Below are 25406 nucleotides of genomic sequence, written 5' to 3' on the forward strand. Positions count from 1 at the left end.
TGTGAATCTTAAATCATGTTCAGCAATGCCTGTTTTAATTGCATTAAACTAACAATATGTTCTTTCCACTAATTAGGCCCTTTAGGAATGTCTACATTAAAGTATCCTTAATTTTCCTATGTACTGCTCATAAAACAAATCACAGATTCTCCCTATATGCTCACATGATTCAACCGAAGGCTTTTGAAAATATGCAAAATTGGAAAGACCTCTGTTTAGAAGTTATTAATTTATGAGGTTTCAGTTCATGTGAAGAAGGAGAAGATTAGTTTGTACCTATTGAGATTGCAAAGCTCTAAAGCATCAGAACTGATGAGCCGCCTTGTCATCGTCAGGTGCTGTAGCTTAGATTTTGAGTGAGAGATCTTCAGTATCCAAACTGAAATAGATATCTGAGCAAAGTAAGTAGAGAGCAACAGATTGAGGTGGGGATTACAAGACGAGTAAGACGATATGGTGTACTGCAAAAATAAGATCTAGTTCTTTGTCATGCAATCTGAACTTTGAGCTTGTGTTGCTGCCTTTACTAACTTCTTATCCAGCTTCACACTATTAAATAGATATCGCTCTGATTTATACTTCATAGATGCTGCAAATCTTCAAAGATTCCCCAGTCTTCAACTGCATTGAGATACCAATTCAGTGATGTCACTGAGTATTGTTACAATGTTTTTTTAAATTATTAATTATTTATTGCAACACCAACAAATTACATTCAATACAACCAGTTGCCAATTACATTTGACTGTTTAACCCAGCGAACCCCCAACCTTCATCACCATCCCCTCCACCCCTCTCTCCCCGCATCCCTAGTATTGTTACAATGTTCATGCATCAGGTTGGAGGCTACTGCCGGAATATAAGGTGTTGTTTCTCCACTGGGAGATCCTGCTTTCTCTGGTGGACAGAGCGTAGGTGTCCAGCGAAACGGTCTCCCAGCCTGCGTCAGGTCTCGCCAATATATAGAAGGCCACACATTTCAATTCCACGTCCCATTCCCATTCTGATATGTCTATCCATGGAGTCCTCTACTGTAAAGATGAAACCACACTCAGGTTGGAGGAACGACACCTTATATTCCGTCTGGGTAGCCTCCAACCTGATGGCATGAACATTGACTTCTCTAACTTCCGCTAATGCCCCACCTCCCCTTTGTACCCCGTCCATTATTTATTTATTATTATATATATATTTTTTTCTCTCTCCTTTTTCTCCCTCTGTCCCTCTCACTATACTCCTTGCCCATCCTCTGGGCTTCCCCCATCCCCCTTTCTTTCTCCCTAGGCCTCCCATCCCATGATACTCTCATATCCCACTTGCCAATCAACTTTCTAGCTCTTAGCTCCATCCCTCCCCCTTCTGTCTTCTCCTGTCATTTCGGATCTCCTCTCCCCCTCCCACTTTCAAATCTCTTACTATCTCTTCTTTCAGTTAGTCCTGACGAAGGGTCTTGGCCCGAAACATCGACTGTACTTCTTCCTACAGATGCTGTCTGGCCTGCTGAATTCACCAGCAATTTTTATGTATGTTGCTTATAGCAGAGCAAATGATTTATATCTATTTTCTCATCACTTCTTGAACTAGTTAAATAGATGGTTGTTCAATGCAAAGTTGTGTACTAAAGGTGGAATTATGAACAACAAATATACCAATATGTCTGACTACAAATCAACATATTTTTTCTGTTAGTTTAACCCAATGTTATTATCCTTTGTTCATAATCTTATAATGTTATTATCCATTATCTTTGTCCTTCAAGCTGCATGTATCTTACCTTAAATCTATGTTTTTCCACCATCCTCTGCTTCTTATTAGAGATTATCACATGCAAGCTTAATGTTTTCCAAGAGAAGGGAATGAAAATTTGGTTTGTGCTCATTTTCTTTATTTGTCAGTGAAAGAAAGCTAAAGGGAAGTTTAGCAATATCTGTTTCTCGAACCAGACACCACAATGAGTTACTTCACCTTGTTTGGAATAATGGAATTATGGAATAACTTCAAAACTCAACTGCAGAAAAAGATATCAAACTCTGCAATAGTCTTTTGCTAAGACAATAGAAGCACCAATAACATTTAAATTCAAATGAGAACTATTTTTTAAGATGGTAACATTTTGGAAATGGGATATGACAATTTAACAAAGTCATGTGGTTGATTTGGCAGCGGGGTAGAGGTACATATCTACCAAAGGAGGTGTAAGGTTCTCCTTCCCTCCACTAGCATACAGGTCACCCTTGGGCAAGGTGTAGCACCTGCTTAGCCCTCCCCAGATCAGGGTCACGTGAAGTCATGGGGGCAGGAAGTGGGCGGTTGTATAGTGCATATCACAAATCCTGGTTATGTGACTACTGGTGCCAAACACACCGTCTCTGAAGAGTATTGATAATGGCTGGGATCACTCATCTTGTAAAGCCACTGCCCAGAAGGCAATGGCAAACCACTTCTGCAGAAAAATTTGCCAAGAACAATCATGGTCATGGAAAGACCATGATCCCCCACATCATATGACACAGAACATAACAAATGAATGATGTGGTTGATGTAAAAAGCTGTGGAAAGAAAAGCTAACATTGGATCTATGATTCACCCATGGCCATATTTGGGGCTGTACTGGTTGATATAGATTAGTTGCTATGATTTAGTCAAGAACTTTGTTGACTGGGTGTAATTTGAAGTTAAGGGATAGTAGAAAGCAAACTAGAATATTTTTGAACTCAAAAGATTCAGTAGATGCAAACAATCCAGAGCAACACATACCAAATGTTAGAGGAACTCAGTAGGTCAGGCAGCATCTATGGAAATGGATATATAGTTGACGTTTCAGACCAAGGTGAGGGGAATAGAAAGAGACCTAACCAGAAGGATCTTAAGTGAAGCCAGGTGGGTGGGAAAGGTAAAGGGCTGGAGAAGAAGAAATCTGACAGGAGAGGAGAGTGGACCCTGGGAGAAAGGGAAAAGGAGAGACACTTGGGAGAGGTGATAGGCGGATGAGACCAAGAGTTAAGAGGCAAGAGTGTGGAATAGAAAAAGAGGGAGAGAAACATTATTAACAGAAGTAGAAATCGATTTTCATGCCATCAGGTTGGAGGCTACCCAAACAAAATATAAGATGTTGCTCTTCCACTCTTCCACTTATCGTGGCGAAAGAGGAGGCCATGAACTGACATGTTGGAATGGGAATGGGGATAGGAATTAAAATGGTTGGCCACCAGAAATTTCCATTTTTGGCCTATGGTGTGGAGGTGCTTGACACCCCAATTTATGGCGGGTCTCAGCAAAGTAGAGGAGGTGGAATTGGGACCACCTGACGCAATAGATAATCCCAACAGATTCACAGGTGGAGTGTTGCTTCACCTGGAAGGACTGTTTGTGGGCCTGCATGGAAGTAAGGGAGGAGGTGAATGGGCAGGTATAGCCCTTCAGTCGCTTGCATGACGTATGCCAGCAGGGAGATTAGTGGGGAGGGACGGCTGGATAAGCGAATCATGGAGGGAACATACAATGCAGAGAGAGGCCAGGAGGTAAAGATGTGTTTGGTGTTGGGATCCCGTTGAAGATGGCGGGAGTTGTGGAGAGTGATGCAGGGACTAGGAGAATGATGCGTTGGATGTGGAGGCTCAGAGAATGATGTGTTGGATGCGGAGGCTAATATTTTTGTCCTTTCATTTTGCATTTCATATGTGCGTTAGATCTGCAAAAACTGAAGAATTGAATGCCCATTCATTTAACCTGGACTATAAATATAATGTAAGTCTAAAGCAAAAAGAGTTGTGAATGAAATACCCTCCCCTTTAAAAGAAAAAAAGCACGAAATAAATCAGATTTGCAAACGTGTTGTGCAGGTAGCTTAAGCAGTTTTGACTTTATTTTTAATTTCAACACAGTTAACATGCTGGAAAAAATGGCAAAAATTCGCACAGAAAAACCAATTAAGTTGCTGTACAATTTTGTTTACAATTAAAGAAAACAAAATTTTCATAGGAAAGTTAGCAGACTTTTGGAAAACAATTAAATTTTATTTATGACTGTTGCAAAAAGTCCAAGATCGTTTTGTATATTTTGGTCACTCAAGAGCATATATTTTGTTTCCATTGAATGTTGAAATTCAAATAAGAGTGGACTTCAATATGCACAATATAGTAATACACATTAAATTTAGAATCTAGCATAAACTTCCCCTTTGAATTGTACAATAATCAGAAAACAAATGTTTTCTCCAGTCAGTTTGTCCATGCATTCAATGCTAAAGAGCAAATTAGAAATAGACCTGGACCCTCTTTAAACTCTGTCTTCACAGTATTCACATCTTGACACAAACAACCAGGTGAAAATAGTTTATCTGTACATTTAACTTGTTAAGAATCAATGCGTTACATAGTTGCAGAACATTATTTTCTCTTCAATTTCCTTTCTTTCTCTCCAAACGTAAAGGCAGTAACTGCACAATGTAAATAATACTGTTTTCCCTCTGTGCCCCTTGGTGAATATTTGCAAGTACTGTCAAGCACATTTGATGATTTCAAGCTCATGTTCCTGGGCCGACTTCAAAAATTGGTCTAATTTAGAAAGATTGAAGTCTGTGATCATTAAACGTGCTCAGTGTTGATATCGCAATAACTTCCCAGATTTTGTTGATATCTTGACATGCATTTTGAGAGGTAGCCCTACTCTTTGATAATGTAATTACACAGAAAAATATCTTTCGTATGTTCGATTTTTATAAATACAAAGTAAAACACAAAAATTATTCTTGCTTGCAGTACTAACCTAGACTCAATATACTCTCTTAATAAGTGAGGGAGCAGGCATTTGGGGATTGTACATTGAGGTAATTTCTCAGCTGCCACTTAGTGTGTCAAAGGCTTGAGGACTCAAACAGAAGTCAATGGTTAATGTTGGTTTTAATTTTTCTATCTTTTGTAGGAAAGCACCATACTCTACATTCATCATCTCTCTATATTGAACCTTTGGAGATCAAACCTGTTTACTGCTGCTTCAATGAGTTGCATTTTTCTGTTATAAGCTGAAGAGAAATCTGGTCTTGCTGGCTATAAATTTCTGCCAGCAGTGCCCTTTAAACTGTTGTGCAAAGCTCATTGAGTTTTTTGTTGACTCAATCAATAATCAGTTGGAAGTGATTCATGCATGAGAACTGGATGTTAAGACAGTGCTCAGTTCACACCCTACTCGAAGTGGTTTTTGATGAGAACATTAGCATAGGGTGTGTTTCAGATCTATCTGGCTCACACCTTTGAGTCCACCAACTATGTGTGATCAGTGTTATCAGTTCAAAGCCAAATTGCTAGGTGGGTAGAAGCTTCTCACCTCAGCAAGGGGAAAAAAATGCCAGGATTTTGTCTGACATAAAACAAACTATCTGGCAGGAGACAAACCTCCTAATGGCTGATGTGACAGTCAGAGGAAATGGAAAGAAAACCTGGCAAATTTGAAAAGTAAAATAGCACGTAGAGAAACCCAATCTTAAATCTAATGTGTAATAGCTTTTCTGTTTGTCAGATAGTCTTACTCTCTGAGCAATGAAGCTATCTACCAGTAAGTTATGGAATGAACCAATAATCAAACTTGAAATTGTATTTTTGAGTGTGTTTTTTTAAATGGATATTTCATGTGCAAGTAAATAGGGTTATTAGAAAATTATTACAAGATCAACACTAGGTGACTTTGATCATCAGTGCCAGCCACTCTCTAATACTTCATGCTAATTCTTCACCTTTTGCTGTGAATTTTCAATCTTGTGGCGTATATTAGGCAACAAAATCACATCAAGACAAAAAGAATATCAGTATACATCCAGAAAGTATGACTGAGGATGCCACACAGTTCAAGTAAATTTAATTTTGCCAATAAATACCAACTTAGCCAACACCAACCAAATGCATCAAAAGGGTGAAAAACTTTCATAATGAGCCATGAGCCATATTTTTATGAAAAGATTACCTGATGAAATGTGAATGATGATATTGTCATTGTTTGTTGTGCTATTCAGACTGGCAGAAAACCAGAAGTAAAAAATTAGATCCCAATACCTGAGAAGCATGGATAGGGCACTGGATAGATGAATGTAGAGAAAAATCAAACACTGATGCTGGGACCTGTTGGTCATGGGAGGAGGAGGATCAAGGAACAGGAGAGGGTCTTACAACTTCTTATGTCCATTCCATCATTCAGTCATAACTGATCCATACCACAGTGTACTAAGATTCCAGCAAATTTCTACAGCTATGCATAAGATCAGGAAAAATCTCCAGAGTGTTGTAAACTTCCACCATAATTCCATCATGGGCACTAGCTTTCCCACCATCGAGGACATTGTCAAAAGTCGATGCCTCATAAGGTGGCATCTATCATGAAGGAATAATCATCAGGATATCCCCTCTTCTTATTGCTACTATCCAGGAGGAGGTATAGCAGTCTGAAGACACAAACTCTGCATTTTAGAAGAGCTTCTTGCCCTCTGCAATCAAATTTTTGAATGGTCCATGAACCCAAAAACGTTACCTCAACATCTTGCTCTCTTTTTGCAACATTTATCTGTTTTTTGTAATATTCAAATTGCAATTTGTGGTCATTTTCATGTATTTTACTTCTGCCACAAAATAATAAATTTCATGACATGTCAGTGATTTTAAAAAAACCTGATCCTGAAATCCATACGCTATTATATTCCCCACAAGGTACAATATACTGCATCGTGCCTAGTTAAGCCTGAGCTATCCATCTATGGGATAGTCTTTTACACTATGTATATGAAGAGATGCTCCTTAACTTCTCTTCTGAAATGTTCTAAGTGATCTGAGATATTCTCCAGACCATTCCTTTAAAAACATGCCTTTTGATTTACTAGAGATCAGTAATTCAAAGTATTTGATTTGTTTTGTCTTTAATCATTGTTTGTACAAATAATTGTGCAGCTCTGAGTCTGACTGCAATCTGTTTGATCAATATTAGCAGAACATTTAATATTTCAGAGAGTGGTGGCTCTTTTGTCCAAGTAGATTGTACTTAAAAGTTTAAAACTGAGCCTGTCAATCAGTGATTTATAAACAAAGAATAATAATAGACCAATACCAGGCAAACTTTGTCTATATGGATTCTAGTAAATGAAATGGTGAGGGGATAAAGAACAAAAAAAGCAAGGACAATGGTGATGACCTTGTGCAAGCAGCAGAATCACAACTTAACTAAACGTCAGGTCTTCTGAGAATAATATTAACCACTGAAGGCAAGTTGTGCTCACATCTCCTAGGGTTTGAAGATTTCAGCGTGTTCGGAAAGTATCAGATCAATAATCTGATTCTGGTACATCATGTTCACTGCCATATTTGCAGTTTCCCTTTCAGGCCACATGAGAGTTGGTCCAAATACAATGCCTAAACTCTGCGATGACATCAAATTCACCAGTGCCTTTGCTATTATCCTGGAATTAGAAAAGAAAAAAAAGAAATTAAATGAATAAATCAATAACCTGTTTGAGACCATGTTCTGTATTCCTCCAATTATTTGAAGATGGGCTCATAAAGGTGAAATATAATTCAGAAGCTAGTGCTAGCATGTTGATCAAGAACAAAGTGATTACAAACAGAACATATCCCCTTGTATTCTTCACTGGGCCATCTCAAAAGCATTCTTCAGCCTTGGCCAACACTATCCTTCCTCATCTCAGTTTAAATGCGTATGTAGGTATTTAAGGTTTGAAATTTGTCCTTTGTGGTCAACACTAAACCTCCAACATAACAGTGAAAAGAAAACACATATCAGAAGGGGCTCAACTTCATTACACATTTAGTGTATAGAACAGAATAACAGTTTATACTTCCTTTCTTGCTGATGCATCCCAAATCTGAGATAAGGTAATGTTGCATGGTAAATACAAATTATAGGCAAACAGTACAAATTACAACATAAATAGTCATCTTTGATTTCTTGTAAAATTATTCTCACTAAAGCCAAATTATGATCAGCATTTAAATGACTTTCAGAAACTCAGTTGAGGCTCTTCAGATTTCCAAGAATCATCTTCAAATGTATAGCTACCTCAGAAAAGAGATTTTGATGATTTTTTTCTTGTAGCGCAAGTGAACTTATAAAACATGACATTGGCTTTGTAACATGCTTTGAAAGCCCCCAGGCAATAAACGTCTATGAAATACATTTTCGTAATTTTTTGTTTAAATACATTTTTGTCAGAATTTACATCCAAATCGCAGAGTGGGAAGAAAATTAACTGACTTTACCCTAATTTGTTGAGGTTATTGTGCTATTCTCCAGATAAAAGCTGAACTCATGAAAGATTAATAGACCAGAATGCACCTTGCATTCTCTGTATAGAATACTACATCAAAACAGATGGAAATCTTGGGCTATTATACTAGGACATCAGCTGATGTTTTTCCACTCATTTTAAATTCTCTTACCCATCCCAAGCAACTATATCTTCCTAGAAACTACAGAGGATGTAAAAAAAATTTAACTGCAGTCCTGAATATGACAAGCCGTCTACTCGAAGGCTTTTGGATATCTCTGGGCTTTTTTAAAGGGATCTCCTGTTGCTGATCAAATAGCAGTTGTTAACAACATTTCCCTTTCACATACAGATATGTGAGGTGGTGGCCGTCAGTCTTCAACAGAAAATAAAAGAAGGAAAGAGCAGGGTATAGGACTGCTGAGATTGCTCTATGTGAAGCTACTATTGGACCACACAGTCTTTTTCAGTCAGTTGACAATTCAATGTACTTTTATAATTTATTAGTTCACTTAATGCAAATGTAGGGACTTCATCCCCACTTGTTTTCTGAACTGAAGGGTTTGCCTCATCAATATCATGTGCTGTGTCATATGATGTAGGTGATCATGGTCTATGACCTTGACTGTTCTTGGCAAATCTTTCTACAGAAGTGGTTTCCATTGCCTTCTGGGCAGCGTCTTTACCAGACAGGGGACCCTTGCCATTATCAATGCTCTTTAGAGACTGTCTGGCATCTGCAGTTGCATAACCAGGACTTGTGATATGGACCTGCTGCTCATAGGACCATCTACCTCCTGCTCCCTAATCAGGAGGTTGGGGAGGGAGGGCTAAGCAGGTGCTACACCTTACCCAAGGGTTACCTGCAGGCTAGTGGAGGGGAAGGAGCATCTTACGTCTCCTTTGGTAGAGATGTATCTCTACCCTGCCACCTAGTAGGGTTTGCTTAGTTCATTCAAAAGGCATTACATCAGTGGGCTGGAGATACATATACACCAATCCAAACTTAGATCAGGTAATGACAGCGGAATTCCTTCCTTCAAGAAAGTTAGTAAATCAGATACTTTTATTTAACCATTATTGATATTAACCTTTTTTTCTGATACAATTTAATTGCTGTGCATGACTCCACATATCAGCCTTCAGCATCACTATTTTGTTATGTTTCCAATGCTGCAGTCCTAAGTAAAAGCCCAACCCATGTGCTTAAGTGACCCTGAAAAAGGGAATAGTTTTGGCATCCCAATATGCTTTAGACATGTCTGTATGAAGCATAGTATGTATTTCAGTTATTTTATTTATTTATTTAGAAATACAGCACTGAATGGGCCGTGCTGCCGAGCAACCCACCTATTTAACATGAGCTTAATCACAGGACGGTTTACAATGACTAATTAACCTACTAAGTGGTTTGTTTTTGGATTCTGGGAGGAAACTGGAGCACCTGGAGGAAAACTACACGGTCACAGGGAGAACATACAAACAGATGGTGCAGGAATTAAGCTCCGAGCTCTGGTGCCTGCAGCTGTTAAAAGCGTCATACCAACCGCGACATTTATACTAAATATACCAAATCTTAGTGAGTATGAAGAATGATAATTTTTTTGTTTCATTTGTGGAATATCTAACGAAGTTTAGACCTATACATTTTTTAAATCAGTTCTCAACTCTAATTAATATGTATGTGGGAAAAAAATCACATAAAGTTAAGTACCTTGTAAAAGTGCAATAGCTGTTTTTAATACATTGCTTAATACATTAACCAGTGCTGGATATGGAAACTAAGATTATGAACATCATTATGGGTGATTGGGAGGCAACTGTCGACCAGAGCACTAAGAGAGCTTCATTCTTTTCAAATATGAGATTTTAACTGGTGGACAATGAAATGATTAATCTGTAATATTACCTCTAATGTTGCAAGTTTCTCAAAGTGCTGCATTGGGAATAGCAGACGGCATTATGTATTAGAAAAAATGGTGGGTTTAGACCAACAAGTTTTTGACCCTGAGGTGACAGTGCTCCCACTTGAGCCAAGTTGCCATTTTTAAGTGTCATAAAGTACTGCATGCCTCTAACAATCATTACAATAACTCAGAATTTATAAATGCACATCTGGTGGTAACTACCAATAATGGCGCAAATTCTCTTAAAATAAAATTCAGCTTAAGAAAATTGCCTTCTTCCTGCAGCAAACTAAAGCAATATTAAAGGAGACTTAACACTTCAGTTAGGAGTACTTTGCAGGTTTTTTTCCTGCAACATGCTGCTGTGGAATAGAAACCATTTTATTGACTATTTGTGCTTAGTTTGGCATTGTATTTACTGGATTGAATATTTCTGCATTTTCTAAAAAATGAGTAACACAAAAAATACATACGTCAAGAGGATATTTTCCACATATCACATGTGGCCTAGTGGCTTTTTCTGATGACGCTATCTATAGGCACCATTGCACTTTTAACAGTATTCAAATTATTCCGTAAAAAGCAAGTTGCTGTATCACGCACTACGCTCTGTTCATAGTGTTGACAAGCTGTCAAGCAAATCAGAGACATTCATCTTAAGTTAATTTTAGTCAAAGAATCTAACAGTAGCATTCTTGCTCTTACTGACTGCAATTTAACCTCCTGAATTGGAGGATCTTTATCAAATTCTTAGAAGGGTGGTAAGGTGAGCCTTTTTGAGAATGTGACAGAAACATCTCCATGTTAGGCTGGAACTGTGGGACAGGAAAGAGAAAATAAAGGAAAACAGCTTCTCTGAGAAAGTCTGCATTTATGCACATCAAACAGGCTGAGGTTATTAGTCCTTATTATGCATATTAAGTAAGCCCATTAATTACAGCACGAGGGAAATGTTCATTGCTAAGTGAATGCCTCCTGATGGGTACTGATACTTGGAACTTTCAGATGTGGCCCCATCTGGCATTGTATGAACCAGTCTGAGCAAACGCAAGATCACAAAAACTGGCTAGACACTCCTTTATTTAAATTACTGCGTGCATTACAAGGCTGAGTCTGTAGTATAAGAAAAATGTTGTTCGTAAAGTTGGATGTCCTTACACCTGACTTGGCTATATGTGTAAAAATGCTCTTGGGCACCAAAGACAGTTAAAGTAATGTTAATTAATGAGCGAACAATCTCAGGTTGGTTCCTGGTGGGTTTCAGTCCATGGCACAAAGCTGCCTATATTTCAGTGCTAATTGGCACTAAATTGGCAGCCTCTCTGAAAGAGGCCTCAAGGATGATTAGTGTAAATTCTACATTTAAACACATGTAGACTATGTTAGAAAGCCCCTGAAAATGGTCAAAATACACAAAACTCACCGAGCCTCCCCCATTGCATACATTCTGCATTGACTCAGTGCAGTAATTGCAAAGTTTCAGCATAACATCTAAAATTTTGAAAAACTTCTATAGATGTGTAGTGGAGAGTATATTGACTGGCTGTATTACAACCCGGCATGGAAACAGCAATGCCTTTGAATGGAAAATCTTACAATAAGTAGTGAATACAGCCCAGACCATCACAGGTAAAGCCCTCCCATGAGTCACAGGAAAGCAGTATCCATCATCAGTGACCCCCACCGCCGAGGACATGCTCTTTTCTTGGCGCTGTCATCAAGAATAAGGTGCAGGAGCCTCAGGACCCACAACACAAGGTTCAGGAACAGTTCTCAGCCCTCAGCTATCAGGCTCTGAACTAAACGTTACTCAACTTTACCTGCTCCATTATTGAAATGTTCCCACAAACTATGGACTCACTTTCAAGGTGTTGTTCTCGGTATTTATTGCTTATTTACTTATTAATATTATTATTTCTTTGTTTTTGTATTTGCACATTTTGTTGTCTTTTGCATACTGGTTGAACAACCAAGTTGGTGCAGATTTCCTTGATTGTATTATAGTTATTATTCTATTATAGATTTATTGATTATGCCCACAAGAAAGTGAATCTCAGGGTTATATATGGTGATACTTTGATCATAATTTTCCTCCTCCTGAATCTTTGCTTAGTTATATAATCCTGATGACAGATATTAGAACCTCATAGACATTTACGGCCATGTGTTAACATCTTTCAATAAGACTGGACACATGCATACACCTCAGGTATCACTTAAAACACCACAGTGGCCAAAAATAATTCCAGTTTCCTATTATTAGTGCTCTTCCACACTTAGTTGCATATTGCTGGGCAGTGACTTTTAATTGATGCTATGTATTAATGTTAAATATGGGTGTTAAATCCAAAAAATAGCACCTCAGTTTTTCAATCCTCTTGCATTTTAATGAACACATTGCCTTTTCATGCCTGAGTCTTGTTTGCTATCCACAGTCCTGACTTTTGAGGGTGGTGCACAATATGCAGTCACTTCCAGCTAGCACATTTAGCATCAATGATCAGGGACAAATTTCCTGGAATATAACTGGTACCAGAGGCTGGAATTCATTGACACCGGCTATCTGATATAAAGACACTGTAAGTATATACAGTATTGCAAAATGATCACAGTTTGATCTTCTGAGATAGATTTGTGCATTATAAGTACTATTCAAGTGGGTCAAATTAGCAATGCAGTCTACTTGAGTGATCACAGCTTGTTGTCAAATACGGACATTGTCAGACTCTGTTTTTCATGTCCTGCTTGAATTGTTGGAAGCTTTCACGCTAGGGTTCCGGTAACGGTCATTGGTTCACTTTCTGCCATGACCATTCTCACCTTCTTAGTTGAAGGAAAATCCAATGAAACGGAAAGAAATGAGTCAGGCTAAATAAAACATCGGCTATGGCTTATTCTTTTTTCAAAAAGAATCCCTATGATTATGCATTAATTGAAGACATTGGAATAAACATTTATAATAAGAAAACAAAATATTAATAAAGAAAACACGTTAGCTATTTCAAGTTATAAACAAGACTGAAGTGGACCAGATGTGCTTTTTAAAGAATAGAATAACAAGCTGTTGTAAGCTGCACAGAATGTTCCATGTGGCATTTATTGGCAAATGATAATCAAAACAAGACTTCAGGACTCTGAAAACAATAAAACAAAACTTGAATCAAACACAGAAGATGAAAAACCTTAGCTTTGGTTTAGAAGTTGTTTCAATGATGGAAATGGAGAACTGGAATTGAACTTGTATTAAATATACTACCTTCCAAGAGGACCACAACCTTGTCGTGGTTTGAAGGCTTGCATGCTTCAGTGACCTAGACAGCTATGACTCAGTCAGGGCTTTATGCTTAGGCTCTTTTTAGGGCCAAAACAGGTCAAAGGGTAGAGACCAGACTAAGAGTGGTCCACTGAACCCCTAGGTTCGGAGGTTACGCTCAGGGTTAACAACTCTGACTGGTAAAACAAAATTGTTATGGAAAGAACAATGAAGAATCCTTCTATATCTAAGTGTGATTGTATTCCCGAGTCTTTACCTAGGACTTGCGTGACTGACTGTAGTGAACACCATGAGGTAGCTACTGACACGATGATGGAAGCCGTGAACACTACCAGAGATGGAGGACCTTCATCGCTACCCTAAATGCCAGCAGCATAATGGGCAGGAAGTAGGTAAGATAAATGTGCTACCTACATACTGAACACTTTTGCCCTAGTGGCTACATTGAGCAAATGTTGTTTCCAATTATGATCAGCCTTAGGTACATAGGTTTACTGACTACAGCAGTTAATGGTTATACTCATTGAGGGGAAAGTCTATTGATTGCACCATTGTTGCTTTTATTTTGACATACATGCATTTCCTATGTTGTAGATCTTGTTCTTTGCTATTCTTGACTAAAGGGTACTTGGTCTTTTCATCGAACTTTATACTGCTGCTTGTCAGTTTGTCTTCAGGAAGGAACAGAATCAAGGTGAAGTTTTGATTCAAAGGATTCAAAGTACATTTATTATCAAAATATGTATGCAGTATACAACGCTGAGATTCGTCTTCCCCACAGACAGCCACGAAACAAAGAACACCATGGAGCCCATTCAAAGAAAACATCAAACAGCCCTACCCCCACCATACACAAAAAAAAGCACGGAAATGGCAACAAAAAAGCACAAGCGAGAAACACAGTATTTAAAACATAAAAGCAAAAGGTACATGTCAGTTCAGCTCAGTCTTCATTATCTGCTGGCCACGCTGATTCAAGATTGCCCAAAATAGCAACAAAAAAAAAGGGTGACCAGAAAACTAGAAACTCATCATAATATGATTTAGAGTCCAACCCACAAACCTATTAATGTATTTTATCAATGCATTATATCTATTGGGTTGCTGCTCCGTAATCCAGCTTTATATTTCTATTTGTAGTGATGCCTATGTGAAAAATGATGATGAAGAGGAAGGAGAATGTTAGATGCTATGGGGATGGACATTTCCACCTAGCTAGTCAGATGATTGTTATTGATTCTTTTTAACAGGAATACTATAAAAAAAGGAAATCCTAAAAATGACATTAATAAGGAAATAATATAATTGAGCTCTATAAATAATATCTGAATGAAATGGAAAAATGTGTTACATGTGTGGTGTAAAGAGGGAAAGGGTGATTTTATCTTACTCAAAGTTCAAAGTACATTTATTGTCAATGTATATATACTTTATACAACCTTGAGATTCATCTCCCTACAGGAAGTCATAAAACAAAAAACCCCAATAGAACCTATTAAAAGCAAAAGAAGACTGCCAAACACCCTAAGTGCAGAGAGAAAGAAAAAAACAAATTGTGCAAACAATAAAGCAAGCATCACTCATTCCAATTGTATCGAAGGAAGCCTACTTTCATCTTGCATGGCAGAATGCATTTCAATGAGAAGAACTTTCTAGGTATTTGAAGTCAGGTTGGGAAAGAAATATGTAAAATAGAGCTTGATCATGTTGTGAGCATCAGTAACTGGGTCAGCATTAATGAGCAAATTTTCATTGCCAGATTCTTGTACATATGTGTATATGTTTGTTCAGTGGCTGAGATCTCATTACTCTGTAATAATCAGGTAGCAAACTATTTGGTTTATATGGCTTAGTTAGTAACTGTCTTTACTATGGTCATTGTAATTATTCTATATGATTGCTCACTGTTCTATTAAATGAGGAAAACCAGATTGTCTTTTGTCAAATGTTGATTTTTCCTTCCATTTTTATTCCAACTATACAAAAAATTCCATTGATAGCAACTATCTCTGCTATCCCAGCATGCAGGCAGAAACAAAAGACTGCAGTACCAGTGGTGAGGACCAAGAAGGTATGGTCAAGGGAGGCAGAGGAGCACTTACAGGACTGCTTTGAGTTAGTGGACTGGACAGTATTCAGTGATTCATCTTTGAGTCTGAATAAATACATCACAGTTGTCACTAACTTCATCAAAACCTGTGTGGATGAGTGTGTGTCTTCAGGAACATACCAGACATACCCAAACCAAAAGCCATAAATGAACCAAGACATTGATATTCTGCTGAGGGCTAGATCTGTGGTATTGAAGAGCAGTGATCCAGAAATAGACAGGAAGTCCAAATACAACCTACAGATGGCTATGTTAAGGGTAAAGAAACAATTCAGATTGAGGTTAGAGATGGAATTGGACATACGTTGGCTCTAACAGTTTTACAGGATAGTACCTCCTACAAAGCAAAATCTAACATCAAAAATGGCTGTGATGCTTCACTCCTAGATAAGCTCAATGCCTTTTATGCGCACTTTAAAAGCAAGAATACAACTATATCTATGCAAATCCCTGTAGCCTCTGTATCTCTCTCTGAAACTGGATCCTTGACTTCCTCTCTGGGAGACCACAGTCTAGACAGATTAGAAATAACATCTCCTCTTCGCTGACAATCAACTCTAGCTCACCTCAAGAATGCGTTCTTAGCCCACTGCTATAGTCTTTTTACACCCATGAGTGTGTGGCTGGGTGCATCTCAAACACAACTATTGTTGGCAGAATTTCAGATGTGATGAGGCAAGATAGAGTAGTGTTGCAGCAACAACCTCAAACTCAACAGCAGTAAGACCAAGGAACTGATTGTGGACTTCTGTAAGGATAAATTGGAGGAGCCCCCACCAGTCCGCATCGAGGGATCAGAAATGGAAAGGGTGAGCAGTTTCAAATTCCTGGGTGTTAAGGTCTCTGAGGATCTATCCTGGGCCAAACATATTGATGCAATTACAAAGAAAGCACGATGGTGGCTTTACTTCATTAGGAGTCTGAGGAGAGTTAATATGTCACTAAAAACTCTTGCAACTTTTTACAGATGTACCCTGGAGAGCATACTAACAGATTGCGTCACTGTCTAGTATGGAGGGGCCATTGCTCAGGACTGGAAAAAGCTGCAGAAAGTTGTAACCTCAGCCAGCTCCTTCATGAACCCTAGCATCCAGCATACCTTCGAAAGGTGATGCCTCAAAAATTTTTCTCCAGCTTAGGGGAGTCCAAAACTTGGGATCAAATGTGCAGGGTGAGAGGACAGATGTTTAAAATGGACCTGAGAATCAATTTGTTCACACAGACGGTAGTAGGAATGTGGAAAGCGCCAGCAGAGGAAGTGTTTGAGCAAGGTACAACTATATCATTTACATGAAGGGTCAGGGACTGGAGAGGTTCAAAGATTTATCATCAAAGTATGTATGGAGTATGCAACCCTTAGATTTGTCTCCCTACAGACAGGTAGGAAACAAAGAAAACCATGGAACCTGTTCAAAGAAAAATATTACCCCCCCCCCCAACCCGGCGCAAAATAAAACAAATCATGCAAATGGCAACAAAAAAACAAGTGAAAAACACAGAATATAAAACACAAAATCGAAAGAGTCCAGGCATATTTGGATATGACCAAATGCAGGAAATTTGGACCAGCTGAGTGGGCGTCATTGTCAATGTGGACTCATTGTGCTGAAGGGCCTGTACCTGTGCTGTACCACTCAATGACTCTACACTTAGCTAGCCCTCATGGAGATCTTCAGGCATTCCTCTCTCACTCAAGCTTGGTGGATACCCTTGTGTAAACGACCGAGTTTTGCACTCAGTATAACCATTCTCCATTTGCATGTTTTTTAAAAATAAAGGACCCTACATTAATAGAGGGAGGAGTTATTGCAGCTTCTCCTTCTCCATTTTTGTACAGACTCCACTTTCTAACTTTGCTTAACCAGAAACTATTTGCTGCAATATCTTTGCTTTTGTTCACCAACTAAGATAGCATTGTCCATTACTACACTTACTGTAATTTGTTTGCAGTGGTGTGGACAGCAAAGTCAAAGTTGACTTTGAATGCCCATCCCTAAATGACAATAAGTAGGTGGTGGTAAGCTACCTTCTTGAATTGATTCCCATTCCTGTTCTGACATGTTGATCCATGGCCTCCAATTGTGCCTAGATGAGGCTATCATCATGGTGAAGGAGCAACACCTTATATTCTGTCTGGGTATACTCCAATGTGATGGCATGAATATTGATTTCTCTTTCTAGTGAACAAATCTACCCCCCCACCCCATTCCTCTGTTCCCCAATCTGATCTTCCACTTCTTCTCACGTGCCTATTACTTCTCCCTGGGTCCCCTCCTCCTTCTCCTTCTCCTTTCTTCTATGGTCCACTCTCCTCTCCTATCAGATTCTTTCTTCTTCAGCCCTTGACCTTTCCCACCCACCTGGCTTCACCTATCCACCTTCCAGCTAGCCTCTTTCCCCTCCCCGCCCCCACCTTTTTATTCAGACATCTTCCCCCTTCCCTTCAGTTTGAAGAAGTGTCTTGGCCCAAAACATCAGCTGGTTTTACTCTATTTCATTGATGCTGCCTGACCTGTTGAGTTCCTCCAGCATTTTGTGTGTGTTCTTGAAATGTTGCAGTCCTTGTGTGGAAAGTACTTCCATAATGTTTTTGGGCAGAGTATCTCCAGGTTTCCTAAAAAAAATTCTTCTAATTGCACATATCATGGTACTCCTGGTTTAAGTATTTGCAGTCTTCAACACATATGACTGATACCGTAAAAAGAGGAAATTGCGACAATGGTGAGGCGATGTTAACAATTTGGCTTCACCATTTAGTACAACTGTAGTATCCTTGAAGGGTGTAGTAATGTATTGTTTGGCATCCTACAGAGAAATGGAATCCAATTGGATATTTGATAAATATTAAGCAGCATGTTTTAATAACTAGCAGACCTTTAGAGTTAAAGCAGATAAATGGGAAATAAACTTACTGCTGCTTCAGTATGCAGTTAAGTAAAAAATGTAACTAAAATAAAACTTGCACAGATCAATTGGATTACATTGCTGGCATGCCTGCAACATTGGAATGAGATAGATATACAAAGCAGAAACAAAATAATTTGTCAAAGATAAAATATGTGGGGTGTTCAGTAATGAACTGTATATGAATCCCAAAAAAAAAGTACATGCCAAATTAAACACAAACAGGATGCTGCTTCTTAAAAATTATGGCTTAATAGCACTAAGCAAGAATTCATCTTTACAGAGGAAGGCTTTGTACACCCATTAGTCTTTTGGCAACGGACAGAAAAGTAATATAAATTTAATAACATAAAAGAAGGGGAAAGGAAATGCCAAAGCTATTCCTTGTCAAGCACAACTGGAAAGAGCAGTGATCCATCAATTTAAGATTATTAGAGAGACAATCTATAATCCTAGGCTAAAGATGCTGGAACATACAAGCATGGCTCCTTCTTATTTGTAATATTTTCCAAAGGCCAGCTGAAAGAATGTTGCAATTTTAGAGAAGCTATTACATACATAAGTTATGTGGTCACTTTTTTTTAGGTAAATAAAAACCTTGCAACTAGATTAAAGGCTGCTGCTTTTAGATGCAAATTATTATTTGGTGAGATGGGTATTTTGCATTTATTAATCTACAGGTTAGACTAGGCTGGTTTCCTACTGAGAAGCAGCAATCTGCCACAAAATCCCACAACTGCAAACTCTGTTTGAATGCTGTGTTATGCACATCAGCGTACCTTCTAATCTGCTGCAAATGTCTTGCAATTAAATTTTGCAAAAAATCAAACATCAACAAGAACATAATGGTATATAATGGTTCTTGGGTAAAAGAACCTCAGTCAGAGGAAATATTGGGAATGAAATCTGTCTGCATTTCTGCAGTGCATTATTTCGTCCTAAAGACATCCTTTAGAATTTTATAGCCAACAATTTATTTTTAATGTAAAAGACAGTTACATGCTGTACTGAGCAAAAGTCTTAGGCAACCTAGGTTCTTTTATATGGTTTCAGATGTTTTGCCCTCCACAGAGCCCTGATCTCAACATCATCGAGGCTGTCTGGGATTATCTGGAGAGACAGAAGAAAGTGAGGTAGCCAAAGTCTTCAGAAGAACTGAGGCAAGTTCTCCAAGATGTTTGGAATGACCGACCAGCTGATTTTCTTGTAAAACTGCATGACAGTGTTCTTAAGAGAATTGATGCAGTTTTAAAGCAAAGGAAGGTCACACCAAATATTGATTTGATTTAGATTTTTAGCGTTTACTGCTCTTTTTAGTATAATTTTAATATTTAGACACCTTTCCTTTTATTATTTTTGAAAGCATCTTTGCTTTACATAATTTTTTTACATGTGTCTAAGACTGTTGCACAGTACTGTAGATTTACTTTATGCACAGATAGGATTTAATATCCAGGTAATCTGCTTTTGGTGATATTGGTCAGGAGAAGTTCATTGATTAGGACTTTGAAAACATACAAGAACTTCCCCAATGAATGCCAAAAAAATCTTTTCTTTCTCAAAGATAAGAAATGAGGTGAATTGTTCACTGGTGATTGGTTTATTATTGTCACATGTGCTGAGGTACAGTGAAAAGTTTTGATTTAGATGCCATACATACCTGTCATTTCATACACTGAGGTTGTACAAGGAAAAAAATAGACAGAATGCAGAATATACTGTTATGGTTCCAGAGGAAGTGCAGTGCATGCAGACAATGAGGTCCAAGGACATGCTGAAGAAGATTGTAAGGTCAAGGGTTCATTTAATTGTCCAAGAGGATCATGCTGAATTATTTTGAGATTAGGTAAACTGCAGCAGAACCAAAGGAGAGTTGATGGACATGTGAGAAACCGTAATCTGTCAGCCTAGGGAGAAAAGGACATAAGATTGCTAGGAGCTGGCATGAACTGATGGGATGAAAGGATTCCTTCTATGTTATGAGCATGTCAGCAATGGTTCAATATTTCATTCAGCTGATACCAACTTCCCAGCAAGGAACACTCCAGTTCAAACAGAAGATTATGTGCTCAAGTTCCTAAAAGATATGATTGCATCTATAAAGCTGCTCACATACCTTTAGAATGCCCAGATGTACTTCACTGGCAGCAAAATGCTTTGGAAGTTTAGTCTACATTGTATTATAGGAAATGCAAAAGCCATTTTACAAGCAGATGGAGCCCGTAAAGAACAAAATGATAATAACCATGTAAATTTTGCTTCAGGACATTGACTGAGAGATAAATATTATCCAAGGCACAAGGGATAGATGATTGAAATAGTGTGATGTGAATCTACATCCTCAGTTGCCTTCATGATGGCATCGGTCTTCTCTGTTCTCATTCTCCTAATAACATGGAACTATTTATGTCTGAAAATATGAATGAGTAGGCCTTGAGATTGCTCTATCATTCTCACTCATGCCTGGTAATCTTTCACACTATTGCTTACTTAGAATATATCTCTCCTTGCTTTAAAGGGATGTAAAGACTGCTTTTGCCACCCTTTGAGGATAAGAGAGCTAGGGACTCAGTCCCTTCTAAGACAGAAAAAAAGTCCTTTTCATCATCTCTGTCTTCCTTATTTTTTAAACAGTGACCATCTACTTGCAGATTTTCCCAAAAAGAGGCAAACCTACCCCTGCCAGGACTTATATAATTCTATCATGTTGTCACTCATTCTTCTAACCCTGAGTGGACACCAGCCTAAACTGCTCAACATTTCCTCACAAGATAACCTGCTGATTCAAGGTGTCTGTCATTAAATCTAGCAAACCTTCTCTAGTCTACTTCCAAAACTGTGAAAGCCTTCCTTAAATAATAGGACTGGTAATGCACACCATATTCAAGCTGTTATCTCACCAATGTCTAAAGCAGAACATCATAATTCTATATAAAATTACAAATACATTCAATGGCAACTTTATTAGATACACCTGCAACACTTGCTTGCTAATGCAAATGTCTAATCAGTCAATTATGAGGCAGCAATTCAGTGCATAAAAACATGCAGACATGATCAAGAGTTTCAGTTGTTGTTTAGATCAAACATCAGAATCGGGAAGGAATGTGATCTAAGTAACTTTGACTGCGGAATGATTATTGGTGCCAGATGGGATGATTTGAGTATCTCAGAAACTGTGGATTTTCTGGAATTTTTATGTACAACGGTCTCCAGAGTTTACAGAGAATGGTGCTTAAAAAAATCCAGAGAGTGACAGTTCTGTGGACAAAAATGCCTTGTTAATGAGAGAGGCCAGAGGAGAATAGCTAGATTGGTTCAAGCTGACAGAAAGGCAATAGTAATTCAAATAACCACGTGTTACAACAGTGGTGTGCAGAAGAGCATCTCTAAACTCACACCATGTTGAACCTTGAAGTGGATGGGCTACAGTAGCAGAAGACCACAAACATGTACTCAGTGGCCATTTTATTAGGTACACGACTAATGGGGTGTCCAGGGACGGGTTGCACCTCTGATGAAGACATTGTTAGAAAATTACATTTTCAACATAAGCCACAGGATATCAGCCATCATAATTTCTATCTTTCATTTCTGATATTGTTGCTTGAAATATTCTCTCCAAGGTTTTGACATTATTCCTACACAGTTCTTGATCCAAAGGTCAACCACCCGTTTTAATATTTGTGTCCATGTTTATCAGGCAAGTGTCCCATATATACTAGATTTAACCGTTTTACCAACATCTGTTGTATTCAATGAGCGCTCTTAAAGTCCTTTATTTTTGCTACTCCTTAAAATAGTACTTTCTAGAAATTATCTATAATGAGAAAGAAACGCGTGACTAACAATAGATCTTTAAAACCTCAAGTGACCTCTTCTATGTATGCTCATTTACCACATGTTGATTGCTTCAGAAACTTCTTAACAGCGTTTTTAATCCACTATTAATGCTTATAATTTACCAAACACCCAGTTTTTCAATCAGTGATTTAAAATCACTGAAAGTTTTCTAGTAAATCTTCTCTAATCTCTGTCCAAAACAGTTAAACCCTTCCTTAAACAATGAGACTGATATTGCACAGAGTACTCTGGCAGTTGTCTTGCCAACATCTTGTATATGATATTGTCTGTGACACAAAGATCAGATGGGCACCAAAAGGATTCAAGGCTTAGTCAAGTTAATTACTTTAGTTATGTAACTGTATCTTGGCAAAGTAGTTCCAGTTAATGCAGATCTCCTGCAGCACATGGAAATCAATATGTCAGCTATAGGATGGTGATATGTATTATGACTTTAATAAAATGATGCACATATGGTATTTCCATTCTTGGCCCAGTTAATAATGATTTGTACTAAATTCCAGTAAGATTTTATTTGTATGTTTACTCAGGGTTATCATAAAGCATTTGCCAGCTTATTGGTCTTAGCCATTCCAGTCATTGATTCTTGTTGTGACCACATTCCTACTTAGGCTTAAGCATTTCCTGGCAAACTGAAGTTGATCTTAAGAGCTTTGTGCTGTTAGTTAATGATTGCCAACCATCCCCTCATTAACCAACAGGGATCAACTTCCCAAAATAACAGTGTAGCAGGACACCAGGTACTTATTCCTTTTTATACTTTTTCTGAATGGAGGAGAGCAGTAACAGTGCGATACAATGTCTTCATGCTAGGATTTTAGACTCAAAGCTACCTTACCCATCTTACTGAATAATGAGTTAAATGATTGATATTTGATTGCTATATCCTGCTATTAACAAATGAGGGATTGGGCGATTTTGAAATTTATACTTTGTGGGAATTTTCTTTGAGAACAATAGGAATCTGCCAATCAGGAAACATTCACAATGGTAATTTCAAGTTCAAGTTCACCCTGGGACATTGCCTCTTCTCATTGTTACCATCAGGGAGGAGGTAAGATGGAGGGGTGGGAGCCTTGCTTGTCTCAGTCTTCTTAGGAAGTGGAGGCACTGTTGTGCCTTCTTGTTCAGGGAGGTGATATTAAGGGACCAAGTGAGGTCATCCATGAGGTGAACTCCCAGGAACATGGTGCACTTAACTCTCTACGGAGGAGCCATGTATTTGCAGAGGTTTGTTTGCACTTTCCTGAAGTCCACAGTAATTTCCTTGTCTTCTTCAAGTTCAGTCTTAGATTATACTTCACACATCAATCCACCAGTGCCTGCACCTCCTCCCTATACTCTGTCTCATCATCTTTCTTGATAAGGCCAGCCACTGCTGTGTCATCTGCAAACTTGATGACATGGTTTGAACACGGTTCAACCATACATGAATACCGTGAATGCAGCCAAACAAAACAGCGTTACTCCAGGGTGAAAATGTAAAACACAGTACTAACATACATACATAGCACAAGGCACATATAGCACAAGGAACATATTTGCAATTTTTTAAATGTCTAAGGAACCACAACTGTAAGTGTTAAGATGTCTACTTCTCAGTCAGCAAAATCTCTGATAAAGGTCCTAACAAAAATTGAGGCAATTATAATTTACTGAAGAAAAGCCTCAATGGGTAAAGACATAATTATAGTACAAATTTTTAAATTCTTTATTTGTAGGAATAGTTTGAAGTATTATTAACCATTGTTGCATCATGAGATCTAAGAGTCTGTCAGATACTTGATGGTATTTAATAGCTGAGAATTACTTCCAAGGTTTTTCAAAATTTATTGTTATTCCACAATTATATATAACAAATCCATCTTGGCTCCACTCTGCTATTTTTGTACAAGCCTTTTTCTTCTTTGTATGTTATTCAAATTTCTGTTTGCATTTTACATTTTAGAGTGTGTGCCTTGATGTCTATGTATAGGGTTAAACTCAAATCAAAGATTCAATTAACCTTAGATCTGAAAGAAAGATCAGGTTGTTCAATATAATCCTCGCAAAATTATAATATTTGTTTAAGTAAAATAAATTGTATCATCTTTGACAGTAATTCTATTTAATCTCATGTTAAAGCTTATAATTATTGTGTTGGAATATAAATAAACAAAACATAGTAGTTATCAAAAAACAAGTAAAGGAATGCTCATAGTTTTGATTCCTGTCTATAAAATTATATTTTAAATGAGTAATTATACTTTATAGATTCAGATAGAATAAAATTAATAGTTCCTAATTTCCTCTGAACCTGGATGGAATAAAATGATTGGGAGAAGGCTGATAGAAGCAGGAAATTGGACACGACCTAGAAATGCCAAGTTTCTGTTATAGTCAGACCATTGAAATCAATGATGATTTGTTTTTTCTGTGCTTTTGAGTGTTCGTGTGGACAGTTTTCTCCCTGTCTGTCCTACATTGCATTTGGGGCAGTCTCCACATGGAGTTGATATATTGTGTTTGTTCTCCCCATGTGGGTTGTGGAATTTTGGTCTTGAAATGAGCTTACTGATGGTTGTGATTGGTTTGTGTGTTGCAATTATTTCAATGCTGAGGATGTTGGCACAAGAGAGGACATTGTGGTTGGTTCAGTTATCTTACCAGTGAATTTGAAACATTTTCTAGAATTAAATAAGTGATGTGGCATACTCTAACATTGTAAATCATCAAGTTCTTTTTTGTCTCGTTCCCCTTTATTAGGGGGAGAGAGAGCCCATGGTATGTCGAATTGTTGGGTGAATGATTAGATTTTATTGCACTGCAGATCATGGTCCTTCTTGAGGGTGTTGCTATTGCTTGCTTGGTGGGTGGAGGGTGCTAATGCTTTTTGCTGAACTAAGTTGGGGAGGGTGGGGGTGGATGATTTTCTGCTGCTACCATGTGGGGGGGGAGTGGGAGGCTTTGGGGTTCTAACATTTTTACTGTCACTCTTTCTTTGGGGCACCCTTCTGTTTTTGTGGATGTCTGTGAAGAACGGAATTTCAGGTTGTATATTGTATACATTCTCTGATATTAAGTGGAACAATTGAACTATTGAAT

At 38.1% G+C, this 25406-nt stretch overlaps 1 protein-coding gene across 2 annotated transcripts in view; it reads right to left on the minus strand.

Annotated features, from left to right (window-relative positions):
* Positions 1 to 3843: 3843 nt before the first annotated feature.
* Positions 3844 to 25406, minus strand: part of arhgap15 (Rho GTPase activating protein 15) — a 731418-nt gene continuing 709855 nt past the window's right edge. The window contains exon 15 of one of the 2 annotated variants that reach the window (XM_063048621.1): positions 3844 to 7438. In XM_063048621.1, coding sequence (XP_062904691.1) covers positions 7264 to 7438 — 175 coding nt within the window. In that variant the 3' untranslated portion in view covers positions 3844 to 7263. The remainder of the gene's footprint in view (positions 7439 to 25406) is intronic. The other variant, XM_063048622.1, reaches the window with a different exon arrangement.

Source organism: Mobula hypostoma, chromosome 5, assembly GCF_963921235.1.
Source record: "Mobula hypostoma chromosome 5, sMobHyp1.1, whole genome shotgun sequence".
Classification (NCBI taxonomy): Eukaryota; Metazoa; Chordata; class Chondrichthyes; order Myliobatiformes; family Myliobatidae; genus Mobula; species Mobula hypostoma.